General features: G+C 45.9%; 1 protein-coding gene across 47 annotated transcripts in view; it reads left to right on the top strand.

Moving 5' to 3' along the window:
- Positions 1 to 10,421: 10,421 nt before the first annotated feature.
- The window catches only part of RIMS2 (regulating synaptic membrane exocytosis 2), a 360,299-nt gene continuing 357,115 nt past the window's right edge, over positions 10,422 to 13,605 (top strand). For 20 of the 47 annotated variants that reach the window (XM_077351691.1, XM_077351711.1, XM_077351692.1 and 17 more), the window contains exon 1: positions 10,423 to 11,802. In XM_077351691.1, coding sequence (XP_077207806.1) covers positions 11,627 to 11,802 — 176 coding nt within the window. In that variant the 5' untranslated portion in view covers positions 10,423 to 11,626. Of the gene's footprint in view, positions 11,803 to 13,605 lie in introns of all 47 variants that reach the window. The other 27 variants (XM_077351703.1, XM_077351707.1, XM_077351700.1 and 24 more) reach the window with 8 other exon arrangements.

The following is a 13,605-nucleotide window of genomic DNA, read 5'->3' as shown; positions in this document are numbered from 1 at the left end:
TGTCAGCTATTATACAAGTTATTATGGATATAATTGTTAAAACACTCTTGTTTAAAACTTTGACACTACTATTAATTGAGGATAAAGAGCTGTTTCACATATACATACAGGGGATGTGTTCTTTCAAATATGTGGGTCCCAAGTCATAAAGGCATCTTGCAATAAACTTGGGATCCAAGGAGTACCTAATGTGATGATCTAAAAATTAATATCAGTTCCAAATAACAGCTGCTGCATTCCAATCTGGCTGAGGTTTCCAAGTTGTCTTCAAGGAAAATACCATGTGTAGCACGTTAGAACCATAATGTTGGAAGGGTCCATAAAGGTCATCCAATCCAACCCCCTGCCCAATGCAGGATCAGCTAAAGCTTCCGTGTTGCTGCTTAAAGATGGCCTCCTTAGGCAGTTGAGTCCATTGCTGAACTACACATAATTTAAACACACTACAGTGGATCCTATCTGCTGCCAATAGGAACCACTCCCTGCCCTCCTTTAAGTGATAACCTTTCAGATACTTAGATTAGCTGAACCTTGAAGTTACTGTGATGTCGATCAGTATGGCGAGATTAGTGAATATATAATTTACAAGGCAAGTGAAGGGGTAGGGTGTGGGTTGAGTAGTTATATTTTTCTACCACAGGTACTGGGTCCAATAAGACTCCCAATCCTTACCTATAAACCCTACTGTGCAAAGGTAAACCCTACTATACATTCCATAGGCACATACCTAAGCTAACCCTACATTGCTTTGGATTGTTGTGACAGTCTGAAATATGATTAGAGGAGGAACCCTGGATAGGATGGGATGCAAACTGCTTTTGAACTGATTGGGAACAGCAACCAATAGTGCTTTTTCAATCAGGATCTATGTGGAAAGACCAGTCTCATTTGATTTCAAAAGAAGGAACTTGTGACAAATTTGGGATTTGTCAAAAGTTGAAAGGGAGAATTTATGCAGGGCATTTAGACTAAAAGCAGTCAGCTCTGACCAGGATGCTTGGGAGTTATTTTAAACCAAAATAACAGAAGCTCAGCTATATTTAATACTGTCCGCTTTTTTAAAGAGCCATGTGGTTAAGCAGAAAAAAGCTGTAAAAGCATTAAAGTTTTCTTTAAAGTATGACAGCCTTGCTCTACTTAAGAGAACAAAAGAAAGCATAAACTTTAGGGGAACAACTGTTAGGACACATATCTATCTACGCCAGGGCTGCTTCTATTTGGGACGGTATGAAGGACCAAGTCAGAGTAGTGATGAATATAGAAATATCTAACAGTTTAGGAATTAACTAATTATTAGGTCAAAGTGTCATACGCCCAGGGGGACAAAAACAAAACGTCTGGTTCCTTAACAAAAATGCTGCTTTACCATAGGATTCAAATTTAGGATTATATTCAGCAGATGTCTGTTGATATGGGAGGTGTGACCTTTCCCAGGTCCCCTCTTTATTACAACCTAACCTGCTATGGATTTCTACACACACATACCCCAGTATCTGCTTTCCATGGATCGTGACGTTCTGATGGAAGGGGAAAGTGGGGACAGCTCTGTTTCAAATCCCAGATCTAACTGTTAGTTTTTTAAAAAGCATCTAAAGGGAATCAGCAGCTGATTTTGCCCAGCAGGCTTCTGATTAGCCACGGGAAATTCAATTGCAAACTTTTAAAATGTTTTGGCAGTAGCTGCCACCACAGCGCAAGGATCTTCACTGTGTGGTTGAAGTCAAGATGTGGCAATCATTTTGTTGGCTGTGCCAACCATGCTGTGCTGGACTTACAAATGTACCCTTAGGCTCAAAAAGATTAGGGACCCCTGCTGTATAGTGCTGTGTGGTAATTATCTTGGAAGAATCCCAGGTAGTAGCCCTCCTTTCCACTCACTGGATTCATCAGCTTTTAAAATCCTGACCTGAGTCTTTAACCAACAGGTGCAGGCTCGGTGTGCGTGGCCCACAGTAAAATGCAGCAGGAAGACACTTTAGAAATAAAGCCAGCAGAAGCAGCAGCATCTCAAGTTGCCTTAGGGAAGAGGCTTCCAGCTATGGATTGGGACCCTCATGTGAGGAATAGTGCTCTACCTGCTGGGTTGTGACCTTGTATAGTATCAGTATTGTTTTTGCTGGGCTGCTTTTTTAGAAGGCTGTAGTGCTGGTGAAATCTAGGCCATCATGCCTCACCTGGCATACATGCTGAGAAGAGCATCAAGGTATTTTGACCGAAATGTTGATTTTATGAACTTAGGCAGAATGTGAGTGGATGGGCAGGATGTGCCAGTGTTTGTCTCTTGTGGCCCTTCCCTGCATACCCAGGGAATTGCTGATTGCCACTGTAGTGGTAGGTGAATTTCCTCCAGGCCAGGCTGGATTCTGGAGTTATTTGGTGGGGAGGATCACTTGGGCATGAAATTGATGCCACTGTGGGTAGGCAGGTAGTTGTGAGTTCCTGTATTGTGCAGGGGGGTTGGACTAGATCAGTAGTAGTCAACCTGTGGTCCACCAGATGTCCATGGACTACAATTCCCATGAGCCCCTGCTAGCAAGCGCTACCAAAAAGAAAAGGGGACATCTCTCAAACCGGGTGCCTGACATGGACTTGTTCTTTAGATAGCTGCAGTTATAACTTAGGTGGCTTTAAAAGGGAATGAGCAGTTTCGTAAAGAATGGGTTTGTCAATGGCTATTAGGCAGGCTGGGTAAATGGAAAATCTATAATGTGCAATGCTGCTTCTATCCTTCCTAGAGGCATCTTCTGGTCAATGTGATTCATGAATGGTAGAATATATGGGCTTTTATATGACCCAGCAGGATTCTTCTTTTATTCTTATGAGTAAATTGCTTGATTTTATAAAATAAATTCATTTGACCCCCCCCCCCCTTGGGATATTGGGACGGTCCTTTATTCTAAAATTTCAACAGTACAGCACAGACATTTCTGTAATTTGGTTGCACTACAATTAATTCACCTGGTCAGCTCAAGAACAGAGAGTTAGCATTCCCTGTTAAGTGGTAGGAGAGACAGTGTAGCGGCTTGGCTAGAGTACTGGATTAGGATCTGAGAGACCTAGGCCCATTCTGCACACATGAGTTAATGCACTTTCAATGCACTTTAGAAGTAGATTTTCCTGTTCTGCACAAGAAAAACAATCCAGCTGCAAAAGTACACTGAAAGTGCATTATCCTACACATGCGGAAAGAGCCCTAGATTCAGATGCACACTTTGCCATGGACGTTCACTGGGTGACCATGGCTCAGTCGTACTCAGCCTCACAGGGGTGGTTCTGGTGGAGATTTAAAAAAGGATCAGTAAATGATGTTGTGTAAACTGCTTTGGGTTTGCATTGGTGAGGAAATTGTAACCCATCAAAATGTCAGATGAGTAAGAAGTGGTTAGTAGAGGGTTTTATATTGTGGAGAAATACAAGTGGAATTGGTAATCAATGTGGATATTTCAGTAAAAATCCATGAATAGGCCCCAGCAAAAGTTAGTCTTCTACTAATGGATCTTTCTTGAAAACTATATATAGGCCGTTAATAATGATATATTGCTTTTCACTGGAATCATTCAATAAGAAGTCTTGAGAGGAAAGATTCTGTATCAGAGCTGCTCCCAAATTGTTATTGGATCAAAGGATTCCAATTTGCCTGAGTTCCGCAGAAGACAATGATTTGTAAATGCTAGGAAAGTCTGTCAGCATCCATTAAGATAAAGCCGGCCAAAACTTCACCAGTATTTCCATGTGTATATGATAAAGAAATGTGTCTGCCTAATGTCCTCTATAAATTATCCTCATGCATTCCTCCACGGATCCTTTCTTAAACTTTCCATTGTGCTTGCCATTCACCTACCTACTTTCAGATGCATTAGCTGCTACTTGTTTCCTGTGTCAAAGTAATAGTGAGCTATAATCAGTTTTCCCAGGATAACTACTTCTAATTGTGGGGTTGTGCTGCCTTGCTCTGTTTACAAAGGGTTATTTGCATCTTTAGTGACGTGGGGAGGATTAAAATGATCCTGAGTACTAGAGTATCAAATGAACGCCTGACAGGTGGAGATTCTGGTGTGGGGTATGCCTGTCCATGATAGGAACAATGCAATTGGAGCAGGAAGGCTGGCCGAGAATTGTAAAATGGAAGTGCTGGTTCATAAATGGGAAGGAAAAGAAGCAGAATACTACCCTCTCCCATGAGTTAGTATCGGTGGGATTAGTATCGGAGATATTATTTCTCATATGATAATAATTTAAGACAAAATAAATCAATGATTTTCCTTCCAGTGTGTGTAAGCCAGCATTTAAGATGGAAGGAGAAACATTTAATTGGTACAGCTGGATAAATAAAGGTATATTTATAGATTAGCTATTTCAAGGACAGAGCCCCAGTTCCTTTTGAAACAGTGAAGGCAAAATAGAATACCAATCAAATCCACCAGCAATATTTGCAGCTGCATAGTTTTGCAACAAAGAGTATTCAAAACTGGAAAATACTGGGACATTTGTAATAAAAACCCATTTCAAAAATAATCTTTATCCATTATGGTTGTCTGTACAAATCCAAAAAACGTCAGAGTAATATATCATGATTATAAATGTTAATTATCAAACATTAAAGAAGCTTGAATTAGGTAATTGGATTAGAAAATTGATGCCAGAATGTGGCATGCCATTAAATGCAATTGCTTGGAGGTACGTATAAGACTTGTAACTAAGCTAGTGAAAATATCTTTACCCATAGAACAAGTAGGCTTTAAGTTACATTATGTATGTATTTCCCAGTACATATATAGTGTCTATTTGGTATGTTTTGATTAATTTTCCTGGAATACACTTACCACCACCTCCCCTTTTGCTGTGCAGGAACTCATAGAATTGATGGCAACCAACACTTACCGATTTACTAACTAGATTACCTCAGAGCACCAGTCAAAAATCAATTGCTTAACCCTAGTAACTCTACTTGGTTGAAAAGCAACAAAGAGCCCTAATACCAACCTCATAATTATTTCCCATATAAAAAGTACAAAAGATTTTAGTACAGGTAAAAAGGTAAAGGTATCCCCTGTGCAAGCACCGAGTCATGTCTGACCCTTGGGGTGACGCCCTCTAGCGTTTTCTTGGCAGACTCAATACGGGGTGGTTTGCCAGTGCCTTCCCCAGTCATTACCGTTTACCCCCCAGCAAGCTGGGTACTCATTTTACCGACCTCGGAAGGATGGAAGGCTGAGTCAACCTTGAGCCGGCTGCTGGGATTGAACTCCCAGCCTTATGGGCAAAGCTGTCAGACGGCTGCCTTACCACTCTGCGCCACAAGAGGCTCATCTTAGTACAGGTAGAAAGATGCTATTCATCCATAGACAAAGGCAACAAAAGACAATGGCATTTTTAAATTAAATATTGGGAAATCTGATTTTCTATGATGCTGGTCTTTTTCTATTTCAATGAACAGCTCTGATTTTTTCTTTACAGACCTCTTCCCCACCCTGTTCAGCTGGTTTCTGTCTCATAGTTATTAATTACTAATGAAGCTTCTTGATATCTCTGGTTCAACTGAGTAGTGATGTTATGCATCTATTTGATACATCTTTATGCCTTTCCACCAGATCAGGATCTCCCAGCTGGTGAGCATGAAATTGTGTGAACAATTAAAAATAGCATTTAAAGTTATAAAATATTTAAATAAAAACACATAAACATTTAACTCCAGATGAGAACTTTCCCCCTCCTTTTTGAATAGGGCTTGTGCCAGGAGGAGAGAGATTGGGGTGTGTGTATGAAAAATTCACAATTAAAATGAGAGTCCTTGGGTACAGTCAGAGAACCACTGCTCTAAACTTTCAGAGGGTAGCTCCATTTTTGCACTAGAACTCGGTTCCCAATTGTTTGCTTTTGTACTTTTTAAAATGCCATAACTGCAATATATATTCCTTTGTTTAGTTTGTATAGGCACAATCACATTGCATTTAATTAAAACTCCTGAGTGTAGTCAAGTGCACAGGATTTTAAGAGATGCTTCACCAGTCTAGACTAACCTAACCGTATCAGTTTGTCACTGATATCATTTCTTATATATTGAATATGTATATAACACAAAGCGTTCCCTTTAATATCTATAGTTGCTGAATATCGCATTTACAATGTTAATTTTAATGGGTTTTTAATTGGGGTTTTATTGTGTAAGCCGCCATGAGCCAGCTTGCCAGGAGTGGCGGGAAACAAGTCTAATAAATAGTAATAATAAATAACATATTGTGACATTGGTTTTGGTTTTGTGCTTTACTTCTATTTAGTATTTATGTAGCCCCAATAGTCTTCAGTGTGCTAAGTATGCTTTCTCACACACCCGCGTGTAGCAATACAAAGTAAAAAGGTATTCTAAAAAGACTTGAGGGATGGCTGAGTCTTATGATTTTCTAAAGCCATCAATTAGAATTACAAGAGCCAGTTCATACATTACTTAAGAATGGTTCCTTAATTTAATAAAGTGGTCGGTTCATTTGAGCAATGTGATATGTGAGCCAAGAGTGCATAGATTTCAGCCTCTTCTGCAATCAGGAATACTTGCAAAATGAGTGCCTTTGAAAGCATGGATTACTGTACCAGATATTTGTGAGTTTTGCTACTGTGCATCTTCTACGGTAAAATGTAGATCACTCTTTTAAACAAATAATCTAAATGCAGCTGCATGTGAGATCACCATGAAGGGTGCAATCATAAGAAATGATTTCCATTCAATATGGTTAGTAATCCTACCATGTCTGAGGGTTAGTATTTCATCTGTGGTAGCATGGATTCTGTAGGAATGTGATTTCTGGAAAAAAGTATTAGGCAGTTCAGTGTTTGTATGTGTGTCTAGGTGACATAGTTGTGCTTTTCAGAGAAAACAATTAAAGCTATTTCCCCTCAATAAACTTAGAATTAGCAAACTTACAGTAATGACTGGAGTGCTATTCCTACAAGTGTCAAACCTCAGATAATTTTACTGGAATTAATGTCTATGAATCAGCTGGGACTGGTCTTCAATTTAATTCTGTCCAAATGATGTTTGTGATTTAAGAGTGCCAAACCCTGATTTGTCAAAAATATTTGCTGCTGTTGGGAAATGGCAGGGCAATGTGGTGATCTCTCTTGATTGACAGGGGAGGATCATCCCTGCTGCAGCAGTGAGTACAACCATTGGGATGGAAACTAAGGGCAGTCCTCCCCAGATCCTAGGAATTGGAAAAGGAGAACCTTGGGTAGTATCCAGTGGCAGTTTAACAACTAATGTGGCACATGAAAGTTACTTTCTTTCATGTGTTTTGAAATATGGCAACTGGTGTTCTGGAAGCAGCATGTACAAGTTTGAGACCCGTAGAGCTATCTTCCTCAACTATTCTACTTGATTTGAAAGCAAAATGAATAATAGTAGTACTAGCTTGTTTGTTTTTAATATGCATACAGGTTGGATTAGAGCCAAGTACTCTATCCTCCCAGAAATGGAATGATCTCTACCATGAGTTCTTCAGAGCCAGATGTTTTTTGTTCAGATACCGAGTGAGGCATCTAAATGAGACAGCAACCATTTTGGTGCATTACAGAAATCATAGGTACGATAAAATACTGACTGGTGTTATTTAGTCGTGGATTAATTCCATTTAGTTATTACAAGTGGTTGTCATGGACTCTAGTTGATCTAGTGGAATCTTTCTCCTCCACTCAGACATAGACTAAATAGTTTGGTGACACATCATTAGCAAGGAAAAATGACATTTCAATTACAGATTTTTCTGCAAACCTGGAGTTCTCAGGTTTGTAGAAAGACATGGCCTTTGTGTTCATGGCTTGAGTTTTCAGTTTCAAATATCCACAGATTGTGTCATGTTGAGAAGCAGATATATTGATGACATTGGTTAGGCAGGTGTTGTAAGAATAAACCATATCATGGTTTTAGAAGTAAACAGAGTCACTGAAATTCTGAGACTTAACATTTTTTAGTCACAAGGGGCAGAGAATGACTTTTAGAAAGGAAGACTTCCCCATGTATGCATTAGTTCTATTATGAATACAGCAATCTCTAAGTCTGAGAACACCAGCCTAAGGAAATATGATGTGACCTGCTGGATCAGATCAGTGGTTCATCTATTCGAGAGTCCTGTTTCACAGTAGCCAACCAGCAGCCCTTGAGGGCTGAAGGTGCCTTTCAACACTACTGTTCAGAAGCTCAGTGCCCCTGGACATTGAAATGCCATTCAGTTGTTATGTATATATAGCAGCATCCAAATCTAGTATGGACTTATGGAAGACAGAAGAAAAAATGTCAGTGGGACCAAGGACCCTTAGGTATGCGACCTCCAGGGTCATCTAATCCAACCTCTTGCAGAATACAGGAAGCTCACAACTACAAGGGTTTTCTGGAATTGCCGTCAGTGATCTGTGGTCAATAAAGTAATGGAATCTTGTGGATCCAAACACTATTCTCAATACTTCTATTTGAGCAATGCTTTGGAAATAAAAGGCAACAGATCAAACTTTCTGCAGTAATAAAGCATCTAAACCTGTAGAGCTGCCTTCAGTTGCTAATTTCACACCATAGGTTTTCAACACTGGAACTAACGTTTATTTTTGCAGCTGTTTGTAAACACTGAAATTATGTTTACTGCATGAGCTGATTACAGAAGATTATTTTGCACCAGTGGTAATGCAACACAATGATTTTTTAAAACCTCATTGGATTGAATAAGGTTATGAGCTGATATGATAGTGGATTTGAACTGAAATCATTTAAACCTTTGACAGTCTATGTCTTAATTCCATTTGTTATGCAGTAGTAGTGCCACAAATTTCTAGATGGTTATTTTTTTTCTGGCTTTTCTTTAATATCTGACAATGTAAACTGTAATTTGTCAGAGGACTTCTGGTTTTATAATCCCAAATAGAACCTTAATTTTATTTGTCAGTTTTCCCTGTCGGATGCATCCAGAGACTCTCATCCCTAACCCCCATCCCAACCCCCACCATGGAACCTGTTCTCTACAAGCACCCTTTGAGCTTCTTGGCCAATTCCCATTCATTTTAACATGCCATCTTTAATTTGGGAATCTTTTTATTTATTTTATTTAAACTATTTATATACCCCCTTTCTCCTAGGCAACATGGGACAGATACAATGCAGGTAACGCTAGAAAAAACGCAAAACAGTAGAAATAACCCATATGAAAACAAATATAACTTATGACCCAAATAGCAGGGCATTTATTTGATTTCTATACTGCCCTCCCAATAAGCTGGCTCCCTGTGGTGTATATGATGTAAAAAGCACCATAATAAGCACCATGTTCATTAAAATTTCTAAAAATTCAACATTTCAAATTAAATTGAAGCAACAATTTTAGTGAGTATTAACAGCAGCACCGACGTCAGCAGTCCCGGGTTGGGATGTTGCCAGATCTTCCAGAGCTATGGTTGGAGGCATCTTTAGAAACCTGAAGGAGTAAACAATGACTCACAAAAGCTTATACCAGTGGTTCTCAACCTTCTTAATGCCATGAGCCTTTAATACAGTTCCTCATGTTGTGGTGACCCCCCACCCTTAAATTATGCAAGTGTTCTTTTACAGAAATTGAACCGAAACTGTCCAATGGCGTGAAGAGCCATTGTTCATAATTGTACATAAATTGGCGGAGTGCCCACCCCCCTGCCAAGCTGCTCGCCCTGCTGTGACCCCTGTGAAAGGGTCGCCCGGCCCCCATAGGGGTCCCACCCAACCCCCAGGTTGAGAACCACTAGCTTATATTCTGCTCGTCTAGAGGTTGCTACTGGACTCTTGCTCCACGGCTACAGGCAGACTACTCATCTTCATCGACCTCTCTCTTTAGTTTCAGAGGGTAGCTATGCTGGCCTGCAGTAGCACTCTGAGACTGGAGTCCAGAAGCACCTTGGAGACCAACAAGGGATCAGGCGTGTAAGGTGCCACCGGACCTGACTCTGACCAATCCTGGGCAGCTTAAGTTGGATGTGTGTCCTGACTGCACCTTCAGCACTTCCAGGACCCCCAACAACGCTGAACAGGCCCACTGGGGCTCCTTCTCGGGCCTCTTCATCCCAGGAAAACGCTCTTAGGCTGGCGCTGGGAACGACCTACTCCAGGCTCTGCTCCCTTCGCCTCCCAGATTCTCCACGGCCCCGCCTCTTCCCCGCCTCCCCCCTCCCGCCCCCACACCTCGCCAGAAATAACGGCGGCGTGGCGGCGGTTGCCCGTCACCGTCTCTCTCGCCCTCTCCCCGCCCCCTTTCCCTCCGTCGCGCGCGCGTCTCCAGCACGAGGCCCCTCCTGCCTGGCGTGATTTGCGTCGCGTCCATTTTCTCTCCCCCTCCCGCTTTCTTCCCGACGCGCTTATTATGAAATAAATAAATAAACGAGCCCAGCCCTCTTGCCTGCTCTTCTCTCCCCCCCCCCGCCGGCCTCGCCTCCCTGGTTGCCGACGCGCGTCGTGTCGCTCTCCTCCCCGAGAGGCTGTGGGAAAGCGGCTTCCCCCTCGCCGCCTCCCCTCGTCCCGTGCCCCCGCCCAGCCCTGCCCGTTGCCCAGCTTCAGGCAGGAGCGCCGTGGTTGTGCCGGAGGGCGGGCGGCCGGGCGGGTGGGCTGGGGGGGGGGAAGAGAACGAGGCGCCCCTTCCCGGGACGGACGCCCGCCCGCTTCGCAGCCGCAGCTCGCTCCCGTTTCACTTCCGTGCATTGCGTTTGTTTTTCATTCCGCGATGCGATGGGCTAGGCGGCTCGCCGAGAGCAGCGAGGCGGGGAGAAGAGCAGCCGAGCGAGGCGGCCACGAGAGGCGGCGGTGGCGGCGGCGGCGAGGCCTTGGCGGAGCGCGGCTGGCAGAAGCGGCGGCCGCTAGCGGCGGCAGCGGCAGACGACGAGGAGGAGGAGGAGGAGGAGGAGGACGCCGCCGCCGGAGGGAGCCGCTCCTCCGCACGCCCCGCTCCATGGACGGCGGCCTGGAATTATGAGCCGGCGGGAGCGGCTGGCGCCCGGGACTCGCCCTCGCCCTCAGGGGTCGTCTCCCGCCCTGCGCCTCGGGCGGCCAGCGGGGCTCTGCTCTCCTGCCCGTCGTTCTGCCTCCTCGTCGCCCTCCTCCGGCGCTTCGCCCCCGCAGCCCGCGCCCCGACCCCCCTGCCGGCCCCTCTTCCCCCGACCAGGGGGCGCCTTCGGCTGGGGCAGCCCCCCACGCCGGCCAGGCCAGGCCAGGCGGCTCCGTCCCTCCCCATCTCCCCTCCCCTCCCCGTCCCCCTTCTAGTGCGCGTCTTCCCGCCTCGGCGCGTCCCTCTTCCCGAGTCGCCCCTCCAGCCCTGATTGCCGCCTGACTCCCTCCGTCCCTCCCTCCCTCCGTCCCTCCCTCCCGCCCCGGCCAGCAGGTGACGGGGTTCCTGCGAGGCGACCGGGGGGGGGCACCCCTCGTCGCTTCCCCGACCCAAGGACGCTCCCCGCCCCACAGCAGGCACTGGCGAGGATGCCGACGGATTAGGAAGCCCCCGAAGTGCGCTGACTCGGATGTCTGGCCCCCGGCGGCGGCGGCTGCTCCTGCTGCTGCCGCCGCTGCCGCCGCCTGAGTTGGCCCAGAGGCCCCCCGTCTCCGAGGGTTGCTGAAGCTCCGGCTCCCAACATGTCGGCGCCTGCTGGGCCCCGGGGCGGCCCTGCTCCTCCTCCGCCGCCGCCGCCGCCTCCGCCCGCGGCCGAGCTGCCCGACCTCAGCCACCTCACGGAGGAAGAGAGGAAAATCATCCAGGCCGTCATGGATCGCCAGAAGAAGGAGGAAGAGAAGGAGCAATCCGTCCTCAAGTAAGGGCCACTTCCGACCCGCCCGCCCGCCTCCCCCCCCCCCGGCCCCGGCCGCGTTGCCTGCCTGAGGTGGGGCTGAGGGGACCGCGAGGGGCCTCGGGGTGGGCGGCGGCGGCGGCGGCGGCCTCGTGCTGCGGGGAGGCCCGTGGTCCGTGCATCGTGGCTGCCCCCGCTCGCCGGAGATGGGGCAGGGAAGGGCGACCAGAAGCCGGCGGCCCCCTCCCCTCCCTCCCTCCCTCCCTCCCCAGGGGCCGAGCGCCTTATTCGGCGCAATATGGCCGCACAGGTGCGGTCGGCACCCGGTGTGTGGCGGAGCGGGTGGGCCACGGGAGGGGGTCTCGCCGGCGGCCGGCTCCTGCGCCCTTCCTCCGCCGCCTCGGCCTCCTCTCTTGGCTGCCTCCCGCCGTGCCCCCGGCCCCTCCCGGGGAGAGCGCCCCACTGTCGGGGTGGCGAGAGCCGCCATCTTCCTGCCCACAACGTGTCCCCTCCCCACGGCCCGTTCGGCGGGCTGGCAGAGCGCTCCTGTCCCTGCACCTGTGGGAGCCGCCAGGCTAGACGCTCGCCGGCGAGCAGGGCAGGGCGCGGGCCTCAAGCGAGAGGCGCCGCAGAAACGCCTCGGCCCGGCCGCTCAGGAACTTCAGCACCGGGGAGCTGTCCAGGCAGAGCGAGAGGAACGATGGGCTCGTCCTCCCCGGTCCTCTCTCGCCCCGGGCTCCGTGGCCTCCGGCTCTCTTGCAAATGGGCTCGTTTCTTATCCCTTTGGCCCTGGTTGTTCGGAGGTGCCACCGTGCCTGTGGTTGTCATTGTTTTGTTTCTTGCATATGTGTTCCGGATGGAGAGGTTTCCAGGGCGTCTAAACTTCTATGATCTGCACAATAGGTTTTAGTAATTCCCCTCCCCCCTAATCCTGAACCACCACTTGCTCATTAGCAGCCGAGGGCCTGTTTCTATGTACAATGTATGATATGATACGGTATGACTTGTCTCTGGTTTTCAACCGTCATGGAATCATACATGAAAACGTGGCTTTTTCTTATGTAATGGCCACACTGACCTCTAAATGATGCTTTGTTGCTCTATGATAATAGATACTGCTCTCTGTTAATTTGGACAAACAGTCACTGGACACGTTGTGACAATTTGTCCATGTCAAAATGAATGCTTGTAAGTTTAAATGCTGCTAAAAATACCCAGGCAAATTACTAGGCAATCATAGTGATGTTAACCCATTGTGTTTTTGAACTGCTGATTCAAAATTTGCAGCTAAAAGCTTCCTTTTGGTTTCTGGGCTCAGCTGTGAATTTGTGTTGAAATCAGTGTATCATTAGCAACATGAAAGTGAACAAATAAATTACTGTTTTCAGGTATTTTTTTAATCTCCCCATCAAGAGGAATAAGCTTCTTCACTGTTCTTAGGCTGAACAAAAATTATCATATATGTCACTGCATTGAAGGAAGCCAGTGTAATTACATTAAGAAAAATTGGGTTACCATTTGCAACTCTAATTCCAACTAATAATTTAATGTAATTTGCACCAGTTGCAGAGATCTGTGTTCCATTTATCCTTTACATCTTGGTGTGTACATTTTGAAAAATGTATCACTAAATCTATTAGATTAATTTTAAGCTCGCAGTGACATTGCCAATCATTGATAATATTAACACTTAAAATACTAGTAGTTATGCGATATCTCTGATTATTCTGAGAATAAAGTTTTGATTATGTTCTTTGTTTTTGACTCTAGTATGGGGTATAGGAACAAATGTATTCCCCTATATTTTAAAAATAAGGTTATTTAAGG

The sequence above is a fragment of the Paroedura picta genome, chromosome 9 (genome assembly GCF_049243985.1).
Source record: "Paroedura picta isolate Pp20150507F chromosome 9, Ppicta_v3.0, whole genome shotgun sequence".
Classification (NCBI taxonomy): Eukaryota; Metazoa; Chordata; class Lepidosauria; order Squamata; family Gekkonidae; genus Paroedura; species Paroedura picta.
Note: the sequence above shows the minus strand (reverse complement) of the source record. Positions and strands in the feature narration are given on the sequence as shown.